General features: G+C 38.3%; 2 protein-coding genes across 2 annotated transcripts in view; one reads left to right on the forward strand and one right to left on the reverse strand.

The window, feature by feature from the left end:
- The window catches only part of LOC133442102 (collagen alpha-1(XI) chain-like), a 52,909-nt gene extending 47,032 nt beyond the window's left edge, over positions 1-5,877 (reverse strand). Inside the window, exon 1 of the mRNA XM_061720026.1 lies at positions 5,586-5,877. Coding sequence (XP_061576010.1) covers positions 5,586-5,670 — 85 coding nt within the window. The 5' untranslated portion in view covers positions 5,671-5,877. The remainder of the gene's footprint in view (positions 1-5,585) is intronic.
- A 3,421-nt stretch (positions 5,878-9,298) lies between these two features.
- On the forward strand, positions 9,299-15,886 carry LOC133451981 (retinol dehydrogenase 8-like). Its single transcript, XM_061731159.1, has 7 exons — positions 9,299-9,462; positions 12,579-12,740; positions 12,874-13,053; positions 13,229-13,322; positions 14,634-14,817; positions 14,934-15,724; positions 15,756-15,886. The coding sequence occupies exons 1-6, from the start codon at positions 9,357-9,359 to the stop codon at positions 15,159-15,161; spliced, it is 954 nt and encodes a 317-aa protein (XP_061587143.1). The 5' UTR covers positions 9,299-9,356; the 3' UTR covers positions 15,162-15,724; positions 15,756-15,886.
- The last annotated feature ends 1,156 nt before the right edge of the window (positions 15,887-17,042 follow it).

The raw sequence follows: 17,042 nt of genomic DNA on the forward strand, positions 1-17,042 counted from the left end.
TCACCGAGTTTCGATTGTTTTTTGTGTTAAATATAACTTGTCCACATTAGCTAAATGTGGAAACTGACATTAACAAGCCAGTATTGTGACTATTTTAGTTTAACATGTCTCCACATTAACATGTCGTAAATAAAAGACGGAGAAAGCCTTTAGGTCTCAGAAAAGAGTTTACACCTTGTGCTATGATGCTATTCTTATAACAGTGTAAACACAATATCCTGGGCCACAGTCAAGGATCACCCACTCCACACAAGCAGCAGAGTTTCCAGGAAACTGTTTTGTCATTCCCTGTTAAGTAAAGTCCAAATGCACAGCTTTGCTTGTGTTAGAGATGGGCAATATGACTTCAAATAATATATCACTTTCAATTGAACATCAATCAATGAGTGAAATATTTAAATTTTGTTTTAATATTTTGAAAAATTCTTACTATATATATTCAGACAGTGCAACAAAATGGCAACCAGTGCACTTCATAGTGAGTAGGTGATGATGTCGGACACAACCGCTCTCTGACCTATTCTTTTGTAAATAAAGTTTACCAATCACTTTTGGGGCAATTGTCAAATATCGTTAGCATTGTTAGAGAAGTGAAAATGTCTCCAAATGTTTTTTTTAGTACAAATGTTTGGAGTTGCTCCGTTATATCGTCCAGTCAGCAATATGTTGCTTCCATGTCGCAGACTGGACAAGTAGGAGTCATGTGTCTGCAGTATATTTTCAAGGGGAACAGCACATGAACACACACAATCAGCAAAGTAATGACTGAATTAACAAGAACAATAATTGACATGGCCAAGATAACATTGTTAATGGCTTCTAAATGCCTGTTGTGATTATTTTCCATTAATTGCCCTGCCTGTTGTGTGTGGTAAACGGTGCACATATTGCTCATTTTCAACATCTGCACTTTAATGCAAAACAGAAGTGAATGCAGAGCATCAAAGTGAGAGTAAAATGTTTTGTTGTGCATTAGCTGCACGGCTCATACTGGCCATGAATATACTACAGGCAGTAAACTTGTTTTGCGTGCAGATTTTAAAACATCAGAGCTGAGCTGACCCTAACTCTGAAAGTTATAAAATCTATCCTTTCATGTTCTTTTTACCACATATGGTGCTTAAATAAAGATAATAAGATGTAAATATTCCTCAGTAGATATGACTCAGGCAAATCTTAAATGCGTTAATATCTGAATCACAAACACAACTTCACTCCTGATTTCTGATTCATTACCAAAGAAAATTATTTCTTAATAAATGTATGGTCTCCATTTCAATTACTTATCAGTGCAGCATGAGGGCTATGTTGGTGATGTTGTAATTCAAATTAGAGTTTAAAAAAAGACATCATGAAACTCTTATACCTACGTTTATCTTTTTAATATGACCTAAGGGGTAAATAAAAAACTAAAAGATAAGGTTGGTAACAAAGGAATTAGTTAAGCAGGATATCTACCAGAACACTGGACATATAAACAGGTAAAGATACAGATAACAATGAATACATTCATACATAAAAATGCTTGCTTGAAAAGTCATTTGTGACTGATATGGTTTCCCCCTAATGTACAAGTCACTCACTGGTTACAATTTTTAACGTCATTTTGGTACTCGAGTCTGCAACATATTTTTATAAAGTTAGGATTGTGGATTTCTTACCACTTTGTAGTGTTGCTGTTCCTTCTGACAACACTGGATGTTTGATCACTGATTGTACTGAGCAATTAAGCATTTCAGGTGATATTCCTAAAAACAAATATAAAGCTATGCATGATAGTGGGTTCATCGTTGTTGTTTTTGGTTCCAAGTTTTAGTCATTATCCTGCACACATTCTCAGTCAGGGCTTCAGGCAGGCTAGTCCAGGACCTGCACCCTCTTCTTCTGCAGCCATGCCTTTGAAGCATGAGCTAAATGTGGATTAGCCTTGTCATTTTAAAACATGCAAAGGTCCCTAAAAAACATTGTATTGAGAGTATGTTACCCTAAAATCTGAATGTCGTTTTCTGTATTTTAACCATTGCAGAAAGTACAAAAAATTGCATACAAAGTGAAAAAAAAACTCCATATCTTTACCAAAAGTTTGACTTGTTGCTGATAAAAGTCTAGATGGCCTTTATTTTTCATCGCAGATGCTTCTGAACTCGAGAAGTGGATGCACAATGTAGCACATTGCAGTGGCTGGCTGATGAAGTTGTGTTAAAGAACTTCTTGGCCAGTGTAATTATACCAGCTATTGATGGGTATCGGTTTATGATGCAGTTCCGTGTGAGAAATCAGAGATCACATGTTTCCAGCTTATTCTTGTGCCCTTGTGCTTTACAGAAACAAAATCCTGCAGATTCCTTGATTTACCAAATCATTAGGACAAACTTCCAAAATCCAGTTGAAAAAAAACTTTTTTAAGCTCACTAGTGCTAACTTTTTGTAAAAATGTGCAGGCCTGAAATTTAGAAATATATACATACTAACAAGTAAAATGACTTTTTTGAGACAAAACATGAAACCTCTTTTGTTCACACTGTCTGCAATGAAATAAAAGTAAGAATAAATCCAATACTCTCTGTGTAAATGTTTTTATTTGGATTTTTCTACTTTTCCTATTTGTTAATTTTTTCCTGATTTGGGGGTGTTATATACAGTATTTACAGCCAGAGCCTTCGCAGGAAGAGATTGATCGGAACTCAGTTGTCACTTCTGAAATGAATGTCAGCTGCGAGGAATGCCTCCGGTAACTGCATTCTCTTGCTGACCTCAAAACCTCACTTCAACTATTATGCTCAAACTGTCACTTTAAAGACAACCTTCATCAATCACTACACAATACCTTTACTTCCCACTGGGCAGACGAGCTCTTTGCAGTATCGTTCCAGGACCATCGATGTGTGCGCAAATGAGAGAATGAGAGGCCAATCGTAAAATTAAAAACTGCAAACCAATTACCGTGTCTTAGTTTAGTTTGTTTGCATGTCGATATTGACCAAAAAGTAATTAGTAAAAAGTAAGATCATGTTTAAATTCTGACATGCTAATGGATATAGATTTCAAGAAGGCAAATTAGAGTTCAGTGTGAGAAAACAAATTATGGCAATCCATCTACTAGTTAGTAAAATATTTCACTTTGTTAAAAATAATGTGTCGTTCCACTCATACTAGAAGCCATGCTCTTGTTTCCAAACATAGCACTGTTTAATTTAATAGCAGACTGCCTTAAGTTATAAATTTTGATCCTGTGGGACTGTCAAATATGGACAAGTTGATACTGGCGGCTTCTGATTTCTTTTCATTTGTTTTCCTCTGACTTTGAAGCATTGCAGAATGTAACATAGCAACATAGCCAGTACGTAATAACTCAAATACTCTGGGAGGACTAAACCTGGTGGGGCAGGCCGATGGCAACATGTTACACACAGTTAGGCAGTGATGAAAGTGTCTGAATAACCTCAGGCCAGATTGTGACATGCTTGACCGTAACCTGACTACATGGGGGTGTCAGGGGTCTAAAATCATAATTCCGACCCAACCCAGTCGGCTGACATCCAGGTGTGTGACAGCACATGACATTGAGCAAAATATCAAACTGAAGATGGTTAATAAAACATATTATCCAAGAGTTTGTCTGGTAAGAGAATAAAAATAAATACATAAATGAAAGAAAATGGAAAAACACATTCTCTGTCCGTGTTCCTCCTTACCAAGAGGGCTGTTGTCCAGAAAAAAAAATGTATTTATGAGGAAATCTTGAGGGAGACCCTGAATTTGAACTAGCGTAACCCTAAAGGTCCAAAGGTCCCACAAGTGACCTCAGTAATGACCATCACAGACACAGTGATGTTTGAACGTGTGTGCGTGTAACTGCCACATGCACAGTGGAATAATAATAATGTCAGCCTTTGATTTGTTTTGTTATAGTTTTGGAAGCTAATTTAAGAGCATTCCTAATCTTCTGGCACGAGGACTGAGGTGGAAATACCTGCTTGGAAGTTACTGGGGCATAACATAAAGACCTTTCAGCTTTCCTATATAGTCAGTGCATGTGGAGACTAAAGACTTGGCAAGCTTGCCAAGTCACCTGTTCACTAGACTGCTGATGTGGTTTTGAAACGCAAATCAGTCAGACGTTGCTAACAGATAAGAAAAATCTGTTAAATGAGCATAACCACAGATGCAATAACAATAGGAAGAATTATGTATGGTTCAGCCTGGGGGTTTTAAAAGACATGACTTTCATTTTTTAACCACTCACAGAAATAACTGTTTATGTTGCTACATTGACAAAGTGTACATGGAGGGGTTCATAATTTGTAAAATCCACTACAACTTGCAATTTTGGGTCTTCTTTGTTAACTGGATGACTTATTTGAGTGCCACAGTCACTCACTGGACCCAACAGACTATTGTACATCTTGTCTCGTTATCAGATAGATAAGAATAGTTTCCATAATGTTCCTGTTGCTTAAAATAGCAAAGGTATGGAGACCATCACAGATGCAGGAAAACTGTAAATATAAACATCTGGCGTTGTATTACTGCTGGTAATACAGGTGTTATAAAATGAAAAATAGCACCAAAACAGCCTTTAAAGATTCACTCAGTTTATGCTGTTTCTTTAAACAATGACTTTCAGGTCATCTTTTTTTTTCAAACAGGTGTGGAGGGAGAAACTAAAGAAGAAATGCATGCTGGGGACATGGCTGAGGGCCATGACTGTTGAGGTGTAACATCACAGCCAATAAGAAGTGCTCATGCCATGTTTTAAAGTCCAATTTTTGAACACAGATTGTAAGCATTTTTCTGCAGAATGAATGTTTTGACACCTTCATATCCATTTGCACAGTATTTAACTCTCTACATCAGGGCCTTAATGGTAAATCTCCTTCAGAACAAGCAAAACGATTTTTCTCTGAAATGAGAGAATAATTTTACATCAACTGATGCACACTATAGTATAGACAGTTGAAGTCCTCCTTGACCTGTTCCAGTGGAGCTCTGTATATAACCGAGTATCCCGTGCATTCAGCCCAGCTCACTTTAATTTGCCTGAGTCTGTTCTGAATTACCCAGCTGTGGAGGAAAAATATCTTGAAAGCTGCAGTATGGGGGAACTGATGGAGCAGGTATGGAAAACATGTCTAGACATATAGGCTGATGCATTTTAGACTGTTGAGCAAGTGTACAGTGGTTTCTGGGAGCCCAAAGGGGAGCTCAGTTCAATAAGAGTTAGTCTTGCATGACCTGGCATGACTACAGAGAAGGACATTTATTTATTTTATTTTATTTTTTGTCTTCAGTAGAAAAAAGGATTTCATGGGGAAACGTTTCCCTCGTCAATCAATAAAGTTAGTTTTGGTTACACTTCCGTTTAAGCCGACAATGGCAATATTTTCTCCAAACAGAATTATAACAATATAAAAGATAGGTTAAAGATAATACCCGGACTTGAAGACATAATAACAAGTGAATCGACACAGTTTTAGGAGGAGATGAAGACAGGAGAGGAAGAGAAAACTTTTCTATCGCTCCATTTACTTCGTCAGTTAGCTGCTTGAATTAAAAATAATAAAGAATGAGTTGTGGGTATTTACCTGCTTTGGAGATGAGGAAGAGGGTGGCGAGCAGCAGCAGCAGCGACGACAGCCATGTCTCCTGCATTAACCTCCATCGATCCATCCTGGTAAATGACCACCTGTAAGTCCCTGCTGGCCTCGGACACGCGCAAGAGCTTCACCTGCCGCCTCTGCACGCGCACGACCACCGCTGGAATTAAGAGCGCGCGCGCACGACGCTGATTTCAATCACGTCATCCGCTTCAGCAGCCCATTTCCTCTGGTGAATGGCAGGTTTCAGCTGGAGGCCGGTGGGAGAATGGAAACGGAGAGGGGGGATAATGAGTGAGCTTGGGTTTGTGGAGGTGTTGTCTCTTGAACTTTCCTCACTTTCTCTTCCCTCCCTCCATCCCTCCCCGACCCCTCCCTCCATCCCTCCTTCCCTCCCCGGAGACTCCTTTATTCAGGCGCGGGTCTGCGCAGCGCAAAACCATAATTACCGCGCGTGTCAGCAGCGCAATTATTGCCCGAGAGAGCATAATAGGGGACCTATTGTGAAAAACACGTTTTTTCTTGCTTTAACATATATAAAGTGGTCTCCCCTCAGCCTGCCAACTCAGAGAAGGAGGAAAGCAACCAAATTCTGCAGTGTCTGTACAGCTGCCCGGATGAGCCATCCAGTGTGATGTGGCTTTTTTATTTTCTTTTTTTTTTATGCAAATTCACGTCGAATTATAACATATAACGAGTACAACACAAATAAAAAACAAAACAAAAAGCACAACACATTACAACCAGCCAGGGGGGATGAAATTATAACAGAAAGCCAAAACATTTACATACATTTATGGTTTTGATAGCCTTTGAATTATTAGAAAACTTAATAGAGTCCAGATACTGTTTTAGTTCACAATGAAAAGTAAAAAAAAGAGGGTTTTTTGCGTAAGAATTTAGATTTGTGGATGTGGAATTTTGCGAGGATAATTAACAAATTAATAATAAACATTTCCTTTGGCTTTGTTCTAATAGTTATATGGTCAAAAACACCAAACAACACATCCTTCCAAAATAAATTAAAATCAATATCAATTCTTTCAGAGACAAAATTACACATATCACTCCAAGTTTGAACAATAGGGGCACAGCCAGAATAAGTGAGTCATTGTTTCCGAATTTGCAGAGCAAAAAGTACAGTTTGAATCAATATTTTTTTTGAATCTTTTTATAATGTGATCATTTGTAGGATAGAATTTATGGTGATGTGGCTTCTACGAGCCGTTCAGATTCGTTACGTAACGACGGGAGCGATTTACATAGGTTGGCCTCCGATGCGTGAAACCACGCCCACAACTAACTCCGCCGGTGTTCTGCCATTTTTTGCTGCTTTGCCAAAAAATGCTCCCTAATGGTTTTCTACCTTTGTAAAGCTACAATGTTACTGTGTTTTACTCCCTAGCCCACTTCCTTTGCCCCCAAGTGGTCCTTGTCTCTTGCCAGGCGGTCAAGAATGTGTTCTTAATGACCTGCCTGGTTAAATAAAGGCGAATGACTGAATGAATATCAAATAAAGCGATATAATTGTTTTTTTTTCTCCTTATCGTATAATGTTCACAAAGTTTAATGCAATTCATGTCATGGGTTGTGTATTTTGAAGGATCAAATACTCAACATCATATTATCAATTTTATATCGTGCAAGAAATGATGCAAACTTTGAAAATCGACTGTGCGCATGCGCAGAACCACAAGTAGCATTTCTTGGCAGGGAGCAAGGATTGGCAGAACACCGGTGTTCTGCCAATCCTTGCCGGAGCTTCCGCCATTTTTTCGTAGCGGTGTATCGCGTCCTTCAGGCAGCCAATCAGCACAGTGCCTCATTATCATAGCCTCCCCGCCCACTCAGAATCCCGCATATAATGAGGTTAGAGAATGGGAAGATAAAGACATTGCTCAGAGGCTGAATTTCTAATTTATTAGCAAAAACAATCAAAAGCTTGTTTTTAAGACAGCCTTTTTAAAATAGGTATTAGATGCCATAATAGGTCCCCTTTAAGGGACTGTGTAATGAGTTCATCTGTTCGTCCCTGGCAGACAACGTGTGGACAGAGTTTTATTTATCATGCATTTGTGCCATTTTATGTCCTAAAACTTGCAGTAGACATGGCTCCCCAAATGGCAGAACCTGGTAGAAAACAGGCAACAAAAAATGCCGTTGCCACTGTGGATGTAAGGCGCTCTGGCTCCCTGTGAAGAAGAAGTGCGCGGGACGTGCCAGGACAGGACAGCTGCGCTGCCCAGCTAATAAAAATATGCCTCTGCAGATTCCAAATTCCAGTACCTGTCTGTCTTTGCCCACCCCACACATGCTCCTCAGACATACTACACAGCATTCACGTGTGCACAGAGAAATACAAGGTCGTGTCATGACGTCTCATTTATCAAACTTAATCCTAGGTTGAGAGCTCTAAAGAAGCAAGGAGCTCACTGGGAGGTTAACAAGCACTTTCTAAGCTTTAGGGTTCTGTCAGCTCACAACATATGTATTTGCATCCGTATAGAGTATACATGTATTTGGAATCCATCCATCCATCCATTATCTATACCCGCTTTATCCCTTGCGGGGTCACGGGGGTCTGCTGGAGCCTATCCCAGCTCATTTCAGGTGAGAGGCAGGGGTTACACCCTGGACAGGTCACCAGTCCATCACAGGGCCACATATAAACACACAAACCATGCACACTCACACTCACACCTACGGGCAATTTAGAATCACCAATTAACCTATTTGGAATCATGGAATCATGTGTCCCAAATTATGACACAAATTCCAAATGCATGCAGTCATTTTGAAAAGTGCATATGGATTAAACACATTTTCACTCACAACAGCCAAATTTTGTCTGAGTATGAGTAAACAACAAAATCAAAGTGGTATGATTGGTTCTTGGACCTAAACTTATACCTTCGTATGAGAGCATGGCTGTAGTGAATTGTGGGGTGTACAAACTAAGCTCTTTGTTTTCTTCACTGCGGTAGGAATTATTTAATTGTTATTCACACGATTTAATAAAACAATCACTTTAATGCGATTTGTTATACTTACTAAAAACTGACGTTTAGACAAGAGCACGTTTTGGTTACAAATGTAAGTTGTCACAAGAAGACATATATGTATGACTGAAGAAAATAGATTCCTGGCATATTTCCCAAGTCTCTTCTTCCTGCTTCAGGCTGCTTCAGATAGGACTGTCCTAAACTGCCAGCTGTCTTGTTGGAAATGTGTATTTCTATATGTAAAAGACAATCCCAGAGATTTATGACTAGCAAGTTGCTAAATAGCATCTAATCTTTGCCTATGATTCTGTCAAAAACTAATGAAAAGTATCCTCATGTTTTTAATAGAGTAACGCAACAGATGGTGAACAATAATAACACTGACCGCTAGGTGGCGCCAAATATCTTTAGAGGGACTCAGACTCTGCCATCTTCACACCTTTAACTTTCCTTTCTTTTTCTATTTTTTAAGATATTAGCGTTCATATTGTAAAGGGGGAGATGGTCATAACAAAAAGAAAGAAAAAACTGGAGGTGGGCTATTTTAACAGTTGCTGTTGTGCCGGATTGGGTATTTTGTTATCATATAACAGCCTACAAGATAATCTTGTTGCGTTGTGGCTTTGCGCTCTGTCCATGTGACCTGCTTTGTGTTATCCTCTTACAGTGACTATAACTTCAGATCACAGCTCAGCCCGTTGAGCCGTTTGTCTGCAGGACTCTCGGTTTGCCAGCCAAGTGGAGAAACAGGTGAACCATGGTGAGTCCTGAACAGAAAGTGGTGCTGATCACCGGCTGCTCCTCCGGGATCGGCCTGAGGATGGCCGTGATGCTGGCCAAGGATGAGAAGAAGCGCTATCATGGTGAGTCCTTGTGTATGGCAGAGAGGAGAGAGAGAAAATAAATACTAACCTGAATTTGCTTCCTATCCCCAAGTACATAGGTTGTATTTTAAAGCATGGGGAGAAAAACCCAAATAATACAGATTTACAGTGTAATAGCTATAGAACTGTTTTAATAGCATTAGACACTGGCTTGTGTAAAATAATTGTCTCTGTTTTTTTTTTTTTTGCATATGATGTGCAACACTGGTGGGATTTCAGTTTTTTAGTGAAGATAGTTGTAGTTTAAATCCCCAACAAATCTGCTTAATGGAAAAATGCAAATGTAAATAAGTTCATGTAGATGTTAAAAGTGAGACAAAGAGCAAACACATTATTGGAAGGGTTTAGTTTAGTTTAGTTTATTTTCGGTCATGACACAAAAAAAAAAAAAAAAAAAAAAAACAAGAATAAAACCGACAACAAGAAAACGTTCAATTGTTCAAAGAAAACATAACAAAAAAGTTTCCAGTATACAAATAAACAAATAACATCTAGACCGAAAAAGGGGTAGGCTGAAGCAAAGCTTATTATTTGCCTACCTTCAAAAAGATTAATTAAATTAATAAAATAAAAGCAAAAAGTAAGAGAAAGACTGCCCGTAAAACAAATTGCCTCTGTAGGGATAACAAACATTCCTCAAAAAATAAAAAAGATTTTTAAAATAAAGGTGCAGTCTACATGTTACCTTCATCCTTAAAAAATCAAAGCAAATCACCAATTAAATAAATACCCAAATCAACATCAAGCCACTCATTAATTTAATATAAGGATTTATAATTAGGGTTTATAATTTGTTTAAGTAAACTGTCATATTTTCTTAGAAATTAAACCAGACTAACTTTTGCATAATTTTCTCTCTACACAAATTATAGAAGACTGAAAACAGTTAATCATATTGTGACCAGCACAGAAACATCTAAGGTGTGTGGGGGGGGGGAAATTAACTGGTCATCTCTGGAATAAACCCCATGCTATGTTTTGGGGCAGGTTAATTAATTTAATGAGCCCATAGGCCATCAGTTATAAAACCCAGGCGGCTTGCAATCCACAGGCTTGGAGGCATTACGTGCACCACCAAATCCTCTTTTGTAGCAGATTCAAACCACTCTATGTTAAATTAAATTGGAATTATTTAAAAAATAAACATGCAAGGTTAATATCGATTCATTTTACAGAGAAAATTTACAGATTAAAGGATTCAATCAAGTTTTTTTGTTTGTTTTTTTCCCCTCATGTGTCAGTTCATTAACATTATCCACCTGATGCTTTGTTTCACAGGCAAACAAGCACTGGAAACCAATGCTTTGCTGACTATTGAATTATGTATGTTTATCAAGCTTACAGGTGAACTCCTACCAGCCAAATGAGGCAAGTGGAACCGCACAGATGCAGTGTTTGATTATGAGCTGCTGTTGTTGCTTGGACTCACACCTAAAATCCAGTCAAGGCTACTAGTAAAGTTACACCTACATGTGGTGTCAATCACAAGCTGATGGCATGGAGCCTGGCAGCATGGATTCTCTCATGATCAGAATCTGACAAATTTCCCCAGAATCCAGCTGCTTCGCAAAGCAATATGTCAAATAAACCTCACGTCACACCTAACCACATGCACATGCATGCATACCATATATCTGTTATAGTCTTTGAAATTGATTCAAGATTTCCAGTGTTGACGTAACTAAGTCTCCCTCATTGAAGCAAAACATAACTAATCATTGTGTTTATTTCATTACAATAATAATACAATTTCTTTTTCACCCTATAGCATCCTTTTAAAAATAATCATTGATCACTGCTTTTAGGAAGTCTTAACTGAACTCAGATATATGAGTGTCTTGCAGTCACTCAGGTCTGGTCTAAAATAGCGTCACGTCCCTTTACAACCATCCATTTGATCCCAAAGTTGGGTAGAATCTTGTGAAACTAGACAATATTTAAAAACAGTAGGGCAGCCATGCTTATAGACTAATTATTGGCTGCCTCATGCAGCTCAAATGTGGATCACAGGCTGTTCAGGTCTATTCTTGGAGCAGGCAGGAGATGTGAGCACCACGTGTGCATAAAGACGAAGACTAATACTAATATAGAAGGTGGTTGCTGTAACAGGGTTGTTTTTGATCACAGGGAGCTTTTTAATTTAATCTTTGCATTTCTCACTGTCTTTATCAGATTTATTTAATAGTGATCTAGAAAGTGACCTCACAAAATATATATTATAATGGTCATGTCAATCAGGAAAGGGATATATAGCATGTAAGCATGATTTCCTTTGCATACCTTTTTGTGTGTGTTCATGTTGTATGCTTAATTTTCACCAGCTATTCTATGGATTGCTATTTTTGATAAATTTATACCCCTCTTTTTCCATGATTAAAAAAAGAAGGGTACATTTTACTGGAATGTTATACATGTATACATTACTGTGTGCATGTGTACAGACAGAAAGATGTTGATATATTTTGAATATGCAATATTCAACTAAACATTAAACAATGCTCTTTTACATTTTTTTTCTACCTTATGTCAGCCTACACTTCACCTGACTGAGCGAGTGAACTCAGACTGACATTGCATATCTAGCCTCATTTACCTGGGCAGACTGCCTAATAATCTATTTACAGCAGCACCCTGAAGGGTTACTGCTATAAATAGATCCATTTATCCATCAAACCCATTCAAAATCACACTTGGAATCTCTCCAGGGGAAAATGTGCATGATTATGTGATGAAGAGGAAGACTTGTGCCCAGAAAAAAGTGGATGACTGGATGAAGCTTCTCATGGAAAGCAAATAGCCGTGAAGTTGTTTGTTTAAAGTCTTCGTCGAGTAGTAGTAGTTTATTATTCATTCATTGAGAATGAACGATACTTGATGGAGCAGGGATTTAATGACAGATTACCGTACTTCCCCTACAGCAAGGTCTTATTTGCAGAAGAAAAACATAAATTTGTTTTTCATGTCTGTCTCAGTCTGTATGGGAAGGTGGTTTATCAGCTTGTTCTTATGGTTCTGACAACAAGCATGTGTTGCTAAATGCATATATTTTGGAGTCCTAAGATGTTTGTTTTCTCTTGACACCCCACTGTCTGCAGTAATAGCCACAATGCGTGATCTGAAACGGAAAGACAAGCTGGTGGAAGCTGCTGGAGATGCATATGGGAAAACTCTTTCTCTGGCTGTTCTGGACGTTTGTAGTGATGAGTCGGTAAATCAATGCATCAATGGCATCAAAGACCGACACGTGGATGTCCTTAGTAAGTTTTGACATAAAATAAAAAACATTTTAAACACATTGTACCTTAGACTCCTAAAAATTGTCCACCGTCAGTATGGATCACATCTCCATCCCATTTAATGTATTTGTTTCCATTTTCTTGCCCAAACCAGTCAATAATGCAGGCATCGGCCTGGTGGGCCCAATAGAAAGCATCCCCATTGAAGAGATGAAGAAAGTTTTCGAGACCAATTTTTTTGGGGTGATCCGGATGATCAAGGAGGTGATGCCCGATATGAAGAAAAGAAGAGGAGGACACATCATCGTGGTCAGTAGTGTTATGGGACTACAAGGTGAGTAAGGACGGAGGTGTGGATGGATGAGAGAAAGGAGAGGAGGTGCAGTAGACGTTAAATGCTGCAGAGAGAAATAACAGGTTTGTCAGTTTCCATCTGATGGATGACTGAGTAGATGGATGAGGAGGCTAATGCTGTATAAATACCATTTAGCGTCTCTGTTTTTCTCCAGGGGTGGTGTTCAATGACGTCTACGCAGCTTCCAAGTTTGCCATGGAGGGCTTTTGTGAGAGTTTAGCTGTGCAGCTCTTGAAGTTTGATGTAACGTGAGTGTCACTGAAGCCCTCTATATTACCATTAACAAAACGGTGACAAATGGATGACAAATTAAACATTGTCAGAGAACCTGTCATGGAAAGTACAAGACTCCACTGAAGGACTATATTTCACTCTTCCAAAGAGGCTGTTTTGATGGGTAGAGTGTTGAATGACGTCCCAGTCCAAAGACTTATAGAGTTATACCTGTACTTACATTAGCCACTGATACTCCAGTGGGTAACCAACAGGGTTTTAAATACCTTCATTTTAATGAGTCCTGTTATTACATATGTGTAGATACGGATGGTCTAATGTTAAACAGTGAAATTACAGTATACTTTCTATTTAACAATGTATATTCTTTAATCTCTAGTTTTCAAGTATTTTCTCAGTTTTTTATCACTTTGTTGTAACATCTTTTATTTCCCCATCTACTAATTTCTATCTCAGAAGATATTATATGAACTTCCATAAAGGTTTCTACAGTTATTCATGTTATTGATTCAAACAGCATGAATCCTGCTCTGGTATTTTTAAACAAATAATCCAGTGCAAGAAGTCTGGATTACTGCATTTATTCTTACTTTATACTTTATACTTAACAGGAACAGGACAAAATGCCTTCTAATACAACTAGGCTTTTTATTATATTATATTTAGCATATTATTATTATATTATATTATTATATTATATATGCGATAAAAAATAAAATGAAAATAAAAAATATATACAGGGCCAAACATCTAGTAGTGATGTGCAGGTCAAGGGTTATCCTCACATCCAACCAGCCTCTCTTGAGAATCCATCTGCACCATCTGGCATGTAAAAGTATTAATTGATCAGTTTCCTAAAGCTGACCAAACCCCTTAATCATAACTGGGACATTCTTAATTCAAGTCCAGGTATCTACCCTCTCTCTCTACTACACACATCTTTGTGGGATGAGCAGGTTTTAGATCATAGACTGCGAATGTAGTGACAGACTAATCATAAGATGCAGTTCATCCACCAAGGAACATATTTGTATGGGAGCATCTTTTCACTGTGGTTATTTAAGAGAGGACGCTAGCACCTTTATTAATTGTCTGCAAAAATTGTAGAAACTCAACAGATAAGAAATATTTCAATGTAAACCAATAAAGGAGGACTCAAAAGTTGATTCTATTCAGCTTGAATCAGTTGCTGAGTTGAGGCAGTTGTTTAAATTATTAACTTGACATCAGTGGTGTCATTTTGAGTGCTGTAAAATTACATTTTATTGTGTGTTTTCTTTCTCCCATTTTTTCATTCTCCTTTCGTTCTCTGTCTGTCACCACAGACTGTCACTTATTGAGCCAGGTCCGGTGCACACAGAATTTGAGGCAAAGATGATTCAAGATGTGAAGCAGAAGGAGTATCCTGGTGCTGATCCGGACACAGTGCATTACTTCAAGAACGTCTATCTCCCATCTTCCGTGGACATCTTTGAGACTCTGGGGCAAACACCGGATGACATTGCCAGAGTAAGAGCTTTAACCCAGCATCAATATGTTTGATTTTTACAACTACAACACCCATTAGTCCTTGAAGTCTGACTGCAGTCAATGTGTTTTTTTCTGTATGCACCTTGTCTTTTCAGTGTACCAAGAAAGTTATTGAAGCAAGCAGTCCACGTTTCAGAAATCTGACCAACCCACTTTACACACCAATCGTTGCGCTGAAATACGCGGATGAAACTGGAGGCCTGTCTGTTCGTGCCTTCTACCACATGCTCTTTAACCTGGGTCCTCTGATGCACATCAGCATGACTGCCATGAAGTATCTCACCTGTGGATGTCTGAGGAGCAGGACAATTTCACCAAACTGAAAACCATCTCTGACATGCGCAGCCCATGTCAGTAACACCATAGGAGTGTGTAAACTACGTACCAAGTTGATTTTGTTATCTGGAGATGATTAAAAAAACATATTTTGTTCTCAATGTTGTGATGCAAAATGTTTCCTGTCACAAATAGACAAAAGTCAAAAACAAATCCTGCATGAACAATTTCCAAGAGGTTATCTTATTATTTACTGTTACTTCCTGTCATGGTTTATATAGGTCGTCTGTTTTATGAGTATATCCTGGTTTGTATGGCATTTTAGTTTGTGCATAAATAGCAAATGTGTACATACTGTCTAGTTGTATATAAATGCTGTACATCTTTATATTTTTTATCCTACCCAGAGTGCCAAATGAGTAGGATTTGCAGTTATGAGACAACACACTGAAACCTCATTACATTAGTTTACCCCCATGTGTATCAAGTTGGTGCACACCAAGAAATTTGTAGCCTGTGCATCTCTGTACATACTGTATTTTTCTAATACTGTCAGCATTTCTGTACGGACTAACCGAAGTCTAGTACTGGTGGAGGATTTAGTTTAGGCGTGCGGCCAGTGCGCCTGAAATAGCTTTCAGGTAAAGCGGTTGTATACAATAACCATAATGATGATAAATGTGTTGGGGGGGGCAAATTAACAACTTAATTATAATAATGGTATAACTATTTTCATGACATTTTTAATCACTGTTAATGGGGATTTGGGAGCAAAGCAGTCACACACTAAGACACTTTCATAAAAACGAGGCAAACCAAAATAAATAAATTCAGAAAGCCTGTTTCAGAAAATTCAAAGTCCATTCTACCGACCATCATAATACTGTGTGTTGTTTTTTAGATAGTCCTTGTTTGTGGAACTCACCATTTTTATTGTATCTTATTTTACTAATCTTCTTTTTTTTAAACAATATCTTTTATTGTTTTTCTTTTTTAACATAACACAACAAACAGAAAAGCAACGCTACACGAGACCAGTGACATAAGGAAAAAAAAAAAAAAAAAAACACCAACGAAACACAACAGACAAAGGCACTACTCTCCTCCAGGCTCTTCCATTAGATGATTTAGCTTCTCATTTTTCATATAGTCAATAAAACAACCCCAGACTTCCTCGAAGATTTCTTGTTTGTCCTTGATGATGTATGCTATCCTTTCAACCGGTAAGCACAGTGACATCTCCTGGAACCACTTCTTGATGCTTGGTTTGTGTGGACTCTTCCAAGACATAGCAATAACCCTCTTGGCTAGTAGTAAACTAATATCAATAAACCTCCGCTCACTTCGCCTGTACGTGTGACCATCTGGATAGAGTCCCAGCAGGAAGAGTTTGGGTTCTGGTACAATGGAGATATCCAGTATTTTCTGAATTTCCCGTCCCACCTCCCTCCAAAATTCCATTAACCTGGGGCATGACCAGAGACAGTGGAACAAAGTGCCCTTCTCTGTAGCACATCTATAGCACAAATCAGGTATATCTCTGTTAAACTTATTATTTTTTTCTGGAGTAATATATGATCTCAAAAGCCAGTTATACTGGAGTAATTTGATACGGGTATTCCCCGTTTGTGACTGGGCTTTCAAGCACGCTTTAGTCCAAAGTTCCTCTGTCAGGTCATCTCCCAAAGTCTAGGACTTTATTAATCTTCTTAAATACATACGTATATATCCACTGAAGATGCTGTCTCCCATGCACTTCACCTGATCCTGAAACATCTGGAGAAACCCAACACGTGTGTACGCATGTTGTTTGTGGATTATAGCAGTGCTTTTAACACAATAATTCCACATCACCTGGTCAACAAACTGGCCTTATTGGGTCATGGCCCTTCCATGTGCAATTGGATTTTGGACCTTCTCAGCAACAG

The sequence above is a fragment of the Cololabis saira genome, chromosome 1, assembly GCF_033807715.1.
Source record: "Cololabis saira isolate AMF1-May2022 chromosome 1, fColSai1.1, whole genome shotgun sequence".
In the NCBI taxonomy this organism is placed as follows: domain Eukaryota; kingdom Metazoa; phylum Chordata; class Actinopteri; order Beloniformes; family Belonidae; genus Cololabis; species Cololabis saira.

Excerpts from the sequence above, each read along its gene's own strand:
- LOC133451981 (XM_061731159.1), top strand. The coding sequence starts at position 9,357 with ATGGTGAGTCCTGAACAGAAAGTGGTGCTGATCACCGGCTGCTCCTCC. Across the intron at positions 13,054-13,228 it reads TAGTGTTATGGGACTACAAG|GGGTGGTGTTCAATGACGTC; the intron begins GTGAGTAAGGAC and ends GTTTTTCTCCAG. Across the intron at positions 13,323-14,633 it reads CTCTTGAAGTTTGATGTAAC|ACTGTCACTTATTGAGCCAG; the intron begins GTGAGTGTCACT and ends CTGTCACCACAG.